The sequence below is a fragment of the Cydia splendana genome, chromosome 14 (assembly GCF_910591565.1).
Source record: "Cydia splendana chromosome 14, ilCydSple1.2, whole genome shotgun sequence".
Classification (NCBI taxonomy): domain Eukaryota; kingdom Metazoa; phylum Arthropoda; class Insecta; order Lepidoptera; family Tortricidae; genus Cydia; species Cydia splendana.
Window position 1 is genome coordinate 15,335,298 of NC_085973.1, and position 14,058 is coordinate 15,349,355.

General features: G+C 40.7%; 1 protein-coding gene across 1 annotated transcript in view; it reads right to left on the minus strand.

The window, feature by feature from the left end:
* LOC134796792 (centrosomal protein of 164 kDa) overlaps positions 1 to 14,058 on the minus strand; it is a 39,119-nt gene that overhangs the window by 16,807 nt on the left and 8,254 nt on the right. The window contains exons 6-13 of the mRNA XM_063769013.1: positions 7,367 to 7,568; positions 6,490 to 6,725; positions 5,513 to 5,726; positions 4,081 to 4,984; positions 3,454 to 3,631; positions 2,583 to 2,740; positions 1,037 to 1,177; positions 191 to 291 (exon numbers count right to left, since the gene is read on the minus strand). Coding sequence (XP_063625083.1) covers positions 191 to 291; positions 1,037 to 1,177; positions 2,583 to 2,740; positions 3,454 to 3,631; positions 4,081 to 4,984; positions 5,513 to 5,726; positions 6,490 to 6,725; positions 7,367 to 7,568 — 2,134 coding nt within the window. The remainder of the gene's footprint in view (positions 1 to 190; positions 292 to 1,036; positions 1,178 to 2,582; positions 2,741 to 3,453; positions 3,632 to 4,080; positions 4,985 to 5,512; positions 5,727 to 6,489; positions 6,726 to 7,366; positions 7,569 to 14,058) is intronic.

A 14,058-nucleotide genomic window follows, 5' to 3' on the forward strand; every position in this document is an offset into this window, starting at 1 on the left:
TATTACATATATCAGATGTGTCATGTTCAAGCAAAAGATCGCATGCCATAAATACGCTCTGACAGGTTAAATATTTGCAGAGCTCGGAAAGGGTGAGCTATGTATTTGCTTTATAATATGATGTAAAACATGACAGATTACATCCTTATGGTAAGCAACAAACTGGTACCTTCTGCTTAAAAACGTTTACCTTTCCAGCGACTGATTGGCTTTGTGCGAGTTAGATTTCTCTGTCTCCGATCCCGTCGTCATGCTCATTTCGCGCCGCTTGTTCCGCCGCTCGATGGACATCTGTGTAAATTCAATGTTAAAGTAACAAATTATTATTCGTAAAAAAACCTCCTTTATGAATGATTAATAAGTTCCAGGGCTCTATGCGGAAGGCAGAAGATCGGCCAGGTTGGAGAGCAATCCAAGAAAACGCAACTTATGGCGGTCACGACCCTCAGTCATGAGGTTACGACGAAGAAGAAGAATAAGATTTTGGCAACAATTTTATTTCTGGTACAAACTTTTATCGCTGACTGTACTTTTCTTATAACAGGCAACTAATACTCATCGAGACAATTCTAAAAACCCAAAATACAGTTGAGTTGCGTTGTTTCATCACAGAGTTCCTATGGCCACCTACTGTCTCCATCAGCAGATCAGCAGCTCGATGGTACCATAATATTGCATTGTCACCCGACTTACATATGTAATGTATGCATATTTTCAGCTCAATCAGAAATCGGGAAGTGGGACAAATTTAGCTTCCTAGATTTGACCCACACATACTAACAGGGTAATATTATGATGATAGGGAGCTGATCTGATGATGGAGACAGGAGGAGTGGCCATGGGAACTCTATGATAAAACAATGCAAACTAATTGTGTTTGTAGTTGTTAGAATTGTCTCGATGAGTATTAGTTGCCTGTGGAAAGAAAAGTACAGTCAGCGATAAAAGCTTGTATGAAAGATTAAATTTTTGTCATAATTTTATTTTTGAGCTTCAGTCATATTTCTATAGTTATTCCTAGTAAGTTGAGTGTTACCTTGACGTCATGTTTCAGGCGCGCGTACTTCTCCTTGAGACAGCGGTATTTGTCAGGCAGTGTGGGAGCGAGACGGTCGGATGCCAGTCGCCCGCGCAGCTCTTCTAGGTGACAAGCGTGTTGGGTGCGGATTCGCTCCACCTTTGACAGAATGACAATTTAAATATTATGAAACTCTATTTTTTATATATACTTTGTCAAGCTATTACCGTCAGTAGAAAAGAGCGGAAAATTTTAAAAATGTACGCGCGAAGGGTTATGGTCCCATTGAAAATTTGAATTACGCGCCTGTTTCTACTGACAAACCTGTTTGACCGGCTATAATTAGCATGTACATTTGGGGGGCAAAACCTTCGGCCACGCCTGTCTGGTGAGACTCGAATTCGCAGAAATGTTTACAAGAAATAAGAGAAATTCGAAACATTGTTACCTCAGCCCTATAGTCGTGTCGCAGTTCTGCAACCCTGCTGCTGTGCTCGTCCCTGAGGGAGTCTATAGTGGCCCTGTTCTCTTTCATCATGCTCGCTCGCTCTCTGTGCAGATTGATGTCCTACCTCTGCTCTATAGTCGTGTCGCAGTTCTGCAACCCTGCTGCTGTGCTCGTCCCTGAGGGAGTCTATAGTGGCCCTGTTCTCTTCCATCATGCTCGCTCGCTCTCTGTGCAGATTGATGTCCTACCTCTGCTCTATAGTCGTGTCGCAGTTCTGCAACCCTGCTGCTGTGCTCGTCCCTGAGGGAGTCTATAGTGGCCCTGTTCTCTTCCATCATGCTCGCTCGCTCTCTGTGCAGATTGATGTCCTACCTCTGCTCTATAGTCGTGTCGCAGTTCTGCAACCCTACTGCTGTGCTCGTCCCTGAGGGAGTCTATAGTGGCCCTGTTCTCTTCCATCATGCTCGCTCGCTCTCTGTGCAGATTGATGTCCTACCTCTGCTCTATAGTCGTGTCGCAGTTCTGCAACCCTGCTGCTGTGCTCGTCCCTGAGGGAGTCTATAGTGGCCCTGTTCTCTTCCATCATGCTCGCTCGCTCTCTGTGCAGATTGATGTCCTACCTCTGCTCTATAGTCGTGTCGCAGTTCTGCAACCCTACTGCTGTGCTCGTCCCTGAGGGAGTCTATAGTGGTCCTGTTCTCTCCCATCATGCTCGCTCGCTCTCTGTGCAGATTGATGTCCTACCTCTGCCCTATAGTCGTGTCGCAGTTCTGCAACCCTGCTGCTGTGCTCGTCCCTGAGGGAGTCTATAGTGGCCCTGTTCTCTCCCATCATGCTCGCTCGCTCTCTGTGCAGATTGATGTCCTACCTCTGCCCTATAGTCGTGTCGCAGTTCTGTAACCCTACTGCTGTGCTCGTCCCTGAGGGAGTCTATAGTGGTCCTGTTCTCTCCCATCATGCTCGCTCGCTCTCTATGCAGATTGATGTCCTACCTCTGCCCTATAGTCGTGTCGCAGTTCTGCAATCCTGCTGCTGTGCTCGTCCCTGAGGGAGTCTATAGTGGCCCTGTTCTCTTCCATCATGCTCGCTCGCTCTCTGTGCAGATTGATGTCCTACCTCTGCCCTATAGTCGTGTCGCAGTTCTGCAACCCTGCTGCTGTGCTCTTCCCTGAGGGAGTCTATAGTGGCCCTGTTCTCTTCCATCATGCTCGCTCGCTCTCTGTGCAGATTGGTTGACAGTTGTTCGCGTAGCTCGGAGAGGGAGCGTTCATTTTCTAAAAGTAAATAAAAATGAGAGAATTTTAACTATAATGACGTAAAAGGTTGAGACTAAAGAATCGTGTTCACTTAAAATCGTAAGGCCCACCATACAAAACCAAATGCTAATTGAATTTGATATCAATAGTGAATGAAATATGGTTGAATTTCTTTTGGTTTGAAATTGAACGAAACAAAAGAAAATGTTTTAAATTATAATTAGTACTACGTGTAGGACCGTGGGTTTTGCGAGGTTAATAGGCCCTCGGTGGGTTATTGTATATATTTCAAGCTGATGTCGTTTTTCCTTCAGCTTGGTTCTGTACTTTTCACGATGTTTCCGCTTCGGTGCCGCTCCGTACTTAATATAGGGTAATTCGTCAGTTACTGGTCACTGTTTAGTGACTGGCCACCATAAACTAAAAATGAATCCTATTCACCTATAAACATAATTCATTTTAGTATAATGTGGCTAGTTATTGAAGTGTGGCCAGTTATTGAAACCTTATACTAAAATGAATTCAGTATATAGGTGAATAGAATTCATTTTTAGTTTTGGGTGGCCAGTTATTAGCTGGTGGCCAGTAATTGACGATTTATATATGTATATATACGTGAGCCATACTGAAAGTGTCTGGATTCTGATATATGAGACTACTTATTTTTTCTAAGTTGCCAGACCAGGAATCTTCAGTATGCCCTAAGTATTATATAAATCTATGGATCATACCTATTTCAAGTTCATGCTGTTGTTCGCTCAGCTTGGTTCTGTATTGTTCTCGAAGTTTCTCCATGGCGGCTTGGTGTTCGCGCTCAGCCGCTTCGGTATCCTTTATGATTCGCTCCTGAAGCGCTTTAGCGTGCTGTTCTATCGCTTTTTGGTGATTTTCTTCTGCTGCTGCTAACACCTGTCACAAAATTTTGGTAATTTTTTTTTATTGTTTCCGCTGTGTAATGAATCACTTTAAAATAACATTACGTCTGAAAAGGTATAAATAAATGTTAAGACCCGTTTACCTATGGTGGTTCGTTTTTTTAGCATTAGAAAGAAGGTAATCGTTATTGACATGTCTTTTAATTGAAAACTATAACTTATGAAAGCAGAAGAATAGAAGTGATCGTATTAGATTCATAATTGTTACATATTTGCCGTGACTTATTTTTAAAACGTGTTTTCAATTAAAAGACACATCAAGATTGTTTACCTTTTTTCTAATGCTAAAAAAGAATAATAGTTGTAGCAATTCGTGATTGTTTCAATCAATACCGTAAATTTGTTCACGCCGAATCACATTTAGAAAGGATTCGGATTTAACAAAAAAGGCCTTTTGTCCATGTTTAATGGTCTTAAACGTACCTCCTCCATCTCCCTCTTATGCCTTTCCGCCTGCTCCTCCAACCTCAATTTCTTCTCCGCCAAAAATTTCTCCTCTGCCTCCTTTAACTCCTCTTGCAACTCTGCCTTCAATCTCTTCTCCTTCCCCACCCACTCCATTCTTATTGTCTCTATCTCTTTCTGCAACGATAACTCCAGTCTTCTCCTCTCATCTCCTTTACTCCTCTCAATCATCTCTCTACCCGGATCAGGCAAAGGCGATTTAATTTTCGAAAAACTGTCTTCCTGCTCAAACTGGTACACGACTACTACGTTATCTGATGTACTTGATTTACCTTGGGATAGTATAACGCCATCTAGGCGAGGGCTTGTTAAACTTTTTCCTAAACTGTTCGCCGAGTCTGAAGATTTTAATGCAACAGGTTTCGGTTTGAATGTTAGACCAGACCACGGTTTGCTAAAATCTCTTGGAGATCTATCAGGATTTGGAGACAATTTTAACTGAGGGCTTTTTAAAGCCGCCTCTAAACTATCCGACCTAGATTTGAGCTGCGGACTTTTCAAATCTACACTATCCGATCTAGAATTAGTTTTCGATTCGTCATTCCTGAACTCTTTGAATTCTGATTTGGGGGAGCGGAAGAAATCTAGCTTAGGAACTTTTATATTTGGCATTGGAATGTTATCTATTAATCTAGGAGATTTTGACTGCTTAGAATTAGTGGAATGTTCTGATAAGTCTTCTTTTACGCTCTCTTTTAAATCTTCTTTTTCTGGGACATTCTCTTTCTGGTCGTTGGAGTCGTCAAGGTCGTTTAAGTCCAGATTGGCAAATTCTCTGTCGGGAGAATCGATAGAGGTCTCGGATTCTATGCTCTCCATGAGGTTGATGGAGATTTTGTTCTTTTGAGGTATCATTGGAGATCTGTAACAAATGTATAAGTTAGAGTTAGACCAAGAAAAGTCTGCAACGATTTTGTTAGCATACGCAGTGCAAGTGTTATTTTAAACCTCAAACTTCTATGAAATTATGACGTAGGTATAAATGACACTTGCACTGCGAGTGCTATGATAATCGTTGCAGACTTTTCTTGGTCTAACTCTAGTATAATACTCGCTAGTACCTATGCATGCCAATGAATATGGGTCTGAAACTTACAGGTTTTGCAAAGTTGATTTTGTTTTTAAGAAAACATCTTGTTAAGAACAATCTTATATTACACAATTTCACCGTACCTCTATGTCGATTGAACGTACCTTCGATTTATAAAAAAATCTTTAGATCATTTTTTTTAATAAAGTATCTTATTTTTATGTTTTCGGCTTTTCCAATCTTGTGATCTTGGAATTTCTCTAGGTCCTGCTTAGTGTATTACCTAGGTTTAACATCCTTATCGACTGAAGGTTCTTCCAAGCTGGTAGGAGGTGGTTCAATGTCATCCTGAAACATTACCTTGGTCTAACTTCTTTCTCCACCGAAGGCTCCTCCAAGCTGTTAGCTGAAGCCACGCTATTCGCCGAAGGTTCTATATCAGTAGACCGCACCAGGTCGGCTATCTTCTGGAAGTTCTTCTGGAACAGGTCTTGCTTGATGTAGTCGGCTGCTGGTGGCCGTAGTAAGCGACGGCGGGGAGATGCTCCGCGGGAATCGCGGGTTTCGCTCTCTGCTTAATAATTAAATAAATATTAGGGGACATCTTACACAAATCAACCTAGCCCCAAACTACGCAAAGCTTGTACTACGGCTGCTAAGCGACGTTATACATACTTATATACATAGAAAAACACCCATGACTCAGGAACAAATATTTGTGTTCATCGCACAAATAAATACCCTTAACAGGATTCGAACCCGGGACCATCGGCTTCACAGGCAGGGTCACTATTATTAATTAGCACGGTTATTTTTTTATTTATATGAGCCTAGAGTGTCCCACTGCTGGGCAAAGGCCTCCTTCCTCCCATTCCACGTATCCCGGTCTTGACCCGTCTCCCACCAGTTCCTATCAAAGGCGTCGAGGTCATCTCGCCAACGCCGTCGAGGTTTGCCGCGACCCCGGGTTTGATGTGGGACCCAATTGATTGTCATTTTAGCCTACAAGTCATCGGCATACGGCAAACGTGTCCCGCCCAGTCCCACTTCAGCTTGGCGCCTGTTTCAGCCACGTCAGCTATTTGAGTTTTGAGCGTAGTACAGTGTTTTTGATGCGATCGGTCAACTTCACGCCGAGAATACTACGCTCCATGGCGTGCTGACAAATCTTAAGATTGGATTTCTGATCATATATTTTTTAATTAGGTATTTTTTATGATTTCAACCCTCTTACTGACATAATTCTTGTCGGACACTCTATTTCGAGGCTTTTTAGTTGAGCCTGCTACCAATCAAAATGCTAAAATATTACAGAAAATACTTTTTAGCGAACTCACCAACAGAATCCTTGTCAGACCTCGGGCTATCAACGTTCGGCCTCGGCGGCAGCGGCGGCCTCGTGGCCAGCGGGGCCAGCAGCACCCCCGGCCCCGGCAGCACGGGGGAGGACGGGATCACGGGCGAGGGGAGGGCGGGAACGATGGGGTTGCTGATGATGGAGCCCTCGTTTTGTTCCGATGAGCTGTTCGAGCTCGGGCTGATGGTCGGGTCTGGGAGCGTTTCTAGTTTGAATCTGAAACAAATATGGTAAGATTTTCACTTAACGTTAAAGTCTCAATCAAACACGTTATAGACCCCGTGCATGAACTATAGGGGGCAGCACAGGAGCCGTCAGATTTTTGGTGCGAAGCGTAGCGTAGATGTCGTTTATGCTTCCGATGTAGCTCACAAGATGGCAGAACCTACTATGCACAAGGAAACGTACCGACGAGAACGGTAGATGGAAGCACTTGCTTTGGCAATGTACATGTGCACATATGTTTCCGATTCAGGCCACAAGATGGCAGACCCTCCAACGCGCACGGTCCCTATAATAAATAAGTTGTAATAATGAAGTTGGAATGCATGAAGGTTGATATTGGGCTAGTAGCCGCGCGCGTTAGTTGATGTCTTTAGCGGTCCAAAGGTTAAACATGAGTTTTTGAGGTAGAGCTATTTTAATTATGCGGCGCCTGATTTTTTTTATAATAGTGTGGCAAAGGACTATTTAAATGACAATTTTTTGACAGGCGCATACGAAAGGTTAAGACCAAGTTCGGCCTGGCCAGCCACATTCGGGCCCATAACACGCATAATCCGTAATTACTGAGGTCGCCCGCATCGAAATCGATGAGGAGAACTATATATGTGTGGTATACCCTGCAAACGACTAACCTGACGCTCTTCCGATCGTCGTCCAAACTAGCGGCATGCCTCCCGAACACGGCGCTCTCGGCTTTCCTCTGCAGCTCCGGCTTGCCCTCGCGCAGGATGCCCTTCGGGGGGTCGCTCTTGGTCACAGAGTCTATAGTCAGCGATTTGTCTGTGTCCGGACTGGGCAGCTCTGACTTCAGTTTTAGAAACATGGTGCCTCTTCCTAAAATTAGAAAAATATTAATAGTAAAAAAAAACATTAAAATTATTTTAAACGGGTTACAATACAATGCAGGGCAACGAATCATTGCATCCATGGTATAATAATATACTCCGCCTGGTACTCTCTTCCGACCACGTGACTGACACAACCCTACGTCATCATGCGACAGTGCTATATAATAGTATGCAATAGCGCTATACAAAGTGGCAATGTTATTGTGACGTAGGCTTGTGTCACTCTGGGAAGAGAAGACCATGTTTTATAAGACTATGATTGCATCCATACCGATGTAGTGAATAATCCTTTACCATAGTATTTTCACGGAAACGCACGATAGTGTTATGCTATTTCAGTCAGTCTCATTACATAAAGTACTGCTGGTCTAGCATGAGTTGCGTTCTCGCGCGCGACTCCATACATCTAGCGCGACTTCAAGTATGGGCTCGCGCGCGAGAATGCAACTAGGGCTGATTTAGACGGCGCGCGAACTCGCATGCGATTTTAGTTACATTGCGGACTGTTGGCTACGTCCAATTCAACCAACCGATCAAAAACCGCAATGTAATAAAACTCGCATGCGAGTTCTCGCATCGTCTAAATGAGCCCTCCTAGACCGCCTGAGGTTGACTGAAGTAGCATGACAAATAGGAACGTTTTCAAGAAAATACTATGGCAAAGGATTGTTCACTGATTCGTTGCATCCATAGTCTAATAAAACATGGTCTTCTCTTCCCAGAGTGACACAAGCCTACGTCACAATAACATTACCACTTTATATAGCGCTATCGCATATTATTATATAGCGCTGTCGCATGATGACGTAGGCTTGTGTCAGTCACGTGGTCGGAAGAGAGTACCAGGCGGAGTATATTATTGACCGAAGCGAAGCGAAGGTCTACGTTTTGACTCGGGCATTTTGCTTTCGTATGTCCGGATGTTCTCCTCTACAGGTCGCAATTCTTAACCGATTCTCGTGAAATTTTGTGACCGAATTTTATGACTAAATAAAATTTTTTTGTCAATCCGGTTTTTGGAAATTTTTAAAAATGGCGGAGTCGTGATACCTGGCGCCTAAACAAATAGTCGTATCGATATCATAAGACTTTTTTCTTTTTGAAACATGTTTACAGAGTTAATAGCAAAAAATGCAGAAAAAAATTATCGCTGGTTTAGGCGGTATTTAGATATTTAATTTTAACTAATTTTAATTTGAGAAGGAGTAGCTAAATTTCGTCAACCCATCTAAGAACTATTTGGCTCAGTTTGTAAACGTTCGCTTTTTCTGTTTGCACAGAGGGTCTGGGTTCGATCCCCAGTAATTGTATGCTGGGATATTATAACTTTTTGTATTTTTTTACACATAAATTTCGTATTGTTTTTCTTTAATTTACTATACACCGTGTTTTTATTGAATTCCGTTAACTTCGGGGTATAGTTAAGTACGTTTATAAGAACTAAATGGCATAGTTAATTTTCAAAAATATTTTTTTTTTTGTTTTCTTTTTTGTTTTTTTTTTATTTAAAAAGTAATTAAATGTAGCATATAGCGTTGTTGTAACACGGGCATTACATTTAACTCAACCAAACAATTGAAATCTGTAACATATCAATGTCATTTCGTACATCAATCGACCGAGATTGTACTTAAGTTTAGTAGCAAATGTATGAACTCATTCTAAACACTAATCAATATGTAAGCCGGCCCTAAGGCAAGTGTACACGCTTGTAGAGGCCTTATAGTAAAAAAATAAATTATGGATTATCTCCGAAATGGACTTAATTAGAACATCGGTGTCTTTGAGAAAGTTACTTGATTTAAGCTCAGGAATGCACCCTTGAAATTAACGGAAATCAAAAAAAACACGGTGTATTTAAAGCTCTTAGCACCATGTTATTTCAAGCTCTGCTCGCGAGGTCTACAGCTCAGATTAAATGTCCAAAAATTCAGAAAATTTGTATCGCTGGTTTTGGCGGTATTTAGATATTTCGTTTTTACTTGAGAATGAGTAGCTAAATTTCGTCAGCTTTAGTAAGAACTATCATGACGCATTTTGCAAACGTTCGCTTTTTTTGTTTGCATCGGGAGGTCCTTGGTTCCATCCCCAGTAATCGTATGCTGCTACACAACTTTTTGTATTTTTTTATACTTAAATTTCGTATAAATTGTTGTTTTTTATTTTATTATTTTATTTTGAAAAGCGCGGGCTAAGCGTATTCGTTTAATTTTTGCAAGAGATGATGGCTTTTTGCGCTTTAAAGAAAATTTGATTCTTGAATATACGGCGCCCATACCTTTGGCCTCCATGCTCGTCTAGATGGCGACACCATTTTATATTTAACAATTTTTACTCATATCAGTAAAAGAACATGGGTCAAAATCATATGGCGTTCTAAAAATAAAAAAAATCATTTATCCATACATATATACATTTATTGATATTTTTTATTCATTTTAATCCTGTATCGAAAGATGGCAGTAAATTTACAGCACTGATTTACAGTGACTACAAAATTTAGTATGACAATAACCCTCTACTATAGGGACCGTGCGCGTTGGAGGGTCTGCCATCTTGTGGCCTAAATCGGAAACATGTACATTGCCAAAGCAAGTTCTACCATCTACCGTTCTTGTAGGTACGTTTCCTTATGCATAGGTGCATAGTATAGGTTCTGTCATCTTGTGGGCTACATCGGAAGCATAAACGTCACATTTACGCCTCACGCCAAAAATCTGACGGCTCCTATGCTACCCCCTATAGTTCACGCACGCCCACTATAGGAACCGTGCGCGTTGGAGGGCCTGCCATCTTGTGGCCTGAATCGGAAACATATGTGCACATGTACATTGCCAAAGCAAGTGCTACCATCTACCGTTCTCGTAAGTACGTTTCCTTGTGCATAGTAGGTTCTGCCATCTCGTGGGCTACATCGGAATCATAAACTACTCATCTACGCTTCGCGCCAAAGATCTGACGACTCCTGTGCTGCCCCCTATAGTTCATGCACGTCCCCTATACACTTTATTCTCTTTAGATTAGATATTTAAATTGTTACTCGAGAATAAGTAACCAAATTTCGTCAGCTCATCTAAATGCTATCATAGGGCAGTTGGAAAGACGCTTACAAGCAAGGATATGGGATAGGACATCGTATTGCTGATTGATCAAGCGAGCGCGAAGCGCGAGGTAAGCGTATTCGTTTGAGTTTTTGTTTGAACATTTTTTTAGCGGTTTTAGTTCAAGGGCATGGCTGTTCCAGGAGTCAATTTCCACTTACGTTTATAGCATGGGCGGTCACCATCCATAAATCGGAGGGGTTAACATTGCCTAGGGTAGTGGTCGACCTTGGGCTCAGGGAACTAGCTGTAGGTTGCTCGTACGTTGCGCTTTCCCGGGCTCAAAAAGAATAGATAGTATAGAGGGGTCCTGTCATTGTAAATTTTGTAGCAAAGAGAATAAAGTCTATAGAGACAGATTGTCAAAGTAAATTATGTAGCCACTGTAAATTTACTGCCATCTTTCGACAGAACATAAAACTGTTAGAACGCCATTTGACTTTGATCCTTATTCTTTCAGTGATATGTGTTAACTTATTAAATATAATATTCACGCCATCTACTCGACTATAGGCCAAAGGTATGGTTCCATGTTTTCGAGCGATGGCGCCACAACCTTCAGCCTATGCTCGAGTAGATGGCGTGAATATTAAAATTTAAAAAGTTAACACATATCAGTTAAAGAATAAGGATCAAAGTCAAATGGCGTTCAAACAGGTTTAATCTTCTGTCGAAAGATGGCAGTAAATGAACTGTAGCTACATAATTTACCATGACAGTAACTCTCTTCTTCAAATCCTCTTTGTTTTGTAGTCACTGTAAATTTACTGCCATCTATCGACACACGACTAAAACTTAAAATGAAAACGCATAAAGTTATCAAATAATGTATATATATGGATAAATGATTTTATTATTTTTATATCATTTTGATCCATGTTCATTCACTGATATCTATGTGTTAAAATTGTTAAATATGAAACGGTGTCGTCACGCCATCTAGCTGAGGATAGGCTAAAGGTGTGTGCGACATCATCAAGTTGAAATTTGGTACACATATGTAAGTTTGTGACCCGAATACGGACATGTAACGTAAACAAATGAATTTTAAACATGGGGGCCACTTTTGGGGGGTAAATGAAAAAATGAAAAAAAAAAATTTTTCAAACTATATCATGTTACATATCAAATGAAAGAGCTTATTGTAAGGATTTCAAATATTTTTTTTTTATAATTTTCGAATCAACAGTTTAGAAGTTATTCAAGAAAATAGGCAAAAAATGACCATTCCCTCCCCCCTTATCTCCGAAACTACTAGGTCTAAAATTTTGAAAAAAATACATAAAATAGGTCTATACCTATAGATGACAGGAAAACCTATTAGAAATGTACAGTCAAGCGTGAGTCGGACTTAATTACAGTTACGGATTTTTTAAAGAGATTTCACTCACGTTTCACATAAAAAATACATTGTTAACAGTGCCGAATTACTTAGAGTAGTAGTTTTCTTAGAGTAATTGGTGATAATTTTCTGATAAGATAATCATTTTAAATATTTAACGGTCTTACCTACTTACGAGTAATTGTAAGGTCAAATTAAAAATAATGTTTAAAAAAAATGTTAAATTGAGAGCTAGCTTAAAGTTTTTTGTACTCATCGACTTTAATGGTTGAATTAATAAAGACTTTGTAACCAATAAGCAAAACAAGCACGTGCTTACGGCACCACGTTCAGGGAGGGCACCAAAATGCCAGGTTGAAAATGGTGAACAAATTTTAAAATTAGGGACAGACACATCGTTTTTACCACACGATTTTTTTAGCTGTCCAAAAGCTAATTTGCAAAAATAATGGCGCGTAATTCTTTGGGAAACAATCGGTAGCAGTAGAAGAGTCGTGATTACATGCTTAGATTCGATTTCAACCCACTCTTTTGCGGTTCGGCGTTAGGTCTTATGCGAGGCCTTCTGCCTTACGGCAAAGTTGATCTTCTGCCTTAATTACACTTGGGCGTGGATCCCAATCCAAGCTTTCCTCTTTCGCAGCTGGGCCTACTGCCTTTCTCACACTTCGCCAATTCAATTCCAAGCTCTCTGCTTTCTTGCATATTTTATGCATGAAAACAACCTCGCTGAGACCCTTAAATATCGAGCCCTATGTGAAGCTAGGCTGATAGAAAACTGTCCCATCCCTTCTCTGTATGAAATCCTGGATTCGCGCCTGGTTGGGACTAAAATTAAAATTGCGTTTTTATATCGAAAAATTTTCGCGCTCGCTTCGCTCGCGTTTTCAATTACTTTATAAGGATATATGATAAAGGTGACATTCGGGTGGCGACTGCAGCAACATTACTCTGTTGCAACGTTACTGCTGCAGTACTGTCAACTTCCGTGATAAAATGATGTGACTGATTTCCATACTAAAAGTAAAAATGTACAACTGTCTATCATATTGCGTTTTTATATCGAAAAATTTCCGCGCTCGCTTCGCTCGCGTTTCTATTACTTTCTACGCTATGATAAAGGTGACATTCGGGTGGCGACTGCAACAGCATTAGGTACTCTGTTGCAACATAACTGCTGCGGCACTGTCAATTTTCGTGATAAAATGATGTGACTGATTTCCATTCTCAGCTGTAATGCGGCAATGAACTTCTCTTAATTTACCAAAAAATCAATGTAATCTTGATGACCCTAGGGAGAGGGGGCACCTAGAAATGCTTAGGGCATCAAAATATCTTAATCCGGCACTGATTGTTAAAAATTGTGTAATATACGGAACCCTTGGAACGCGAGTCCGACTCGCACTTGGCCGGTTTTTTTAATGCTAGTGGTAAAAATAACCAGGTTTTTTTCAAATAGGTAGGTTAGGGTTATTTTTTTTGATGACCCTAAAAACGAAACTGCTCCCAGAGATAGGTAGGTTAGGGTTATTTTTTTTTTGATGACCCTAAAAACGAAACTGCTCCCAGAGATAGGTAGGTTAGGGTTATTTTTTTTTGATGACCCTAAAAACGAATCTGCTCCCAGAGATAGGTAGGTTAGAGTTATTGGCTGACAGCGTTTGGTTTTTTACTTGTAGTTTTTTAGATTATGCTTTAATTTTAGTGTTTTTGATATTTGTTGTATGTGAAATACCTACAAGTAACAAATATAATTACTACACTATTAACATACAGTAACAAGAAAATATTATCCTAGATATTTAAAAGAAAGAAAAGATTAATTTAAAAATATTAAAAATAGGCGATTGCGGAAGAAAACCATTGGGAAAATATGGGAACGGAGTAATTGCTACCGAGAATGAATGATTTCGGGAAATTATGGGCAACGCAAAATATGAGAACGGAGTAATTGCCTCGAAGAAAAAATGATTTTCGGAAATTATGGGCCACACTCGCGAGTCCACGAAGCTTCTTAGTTGCAGTTTACAGGT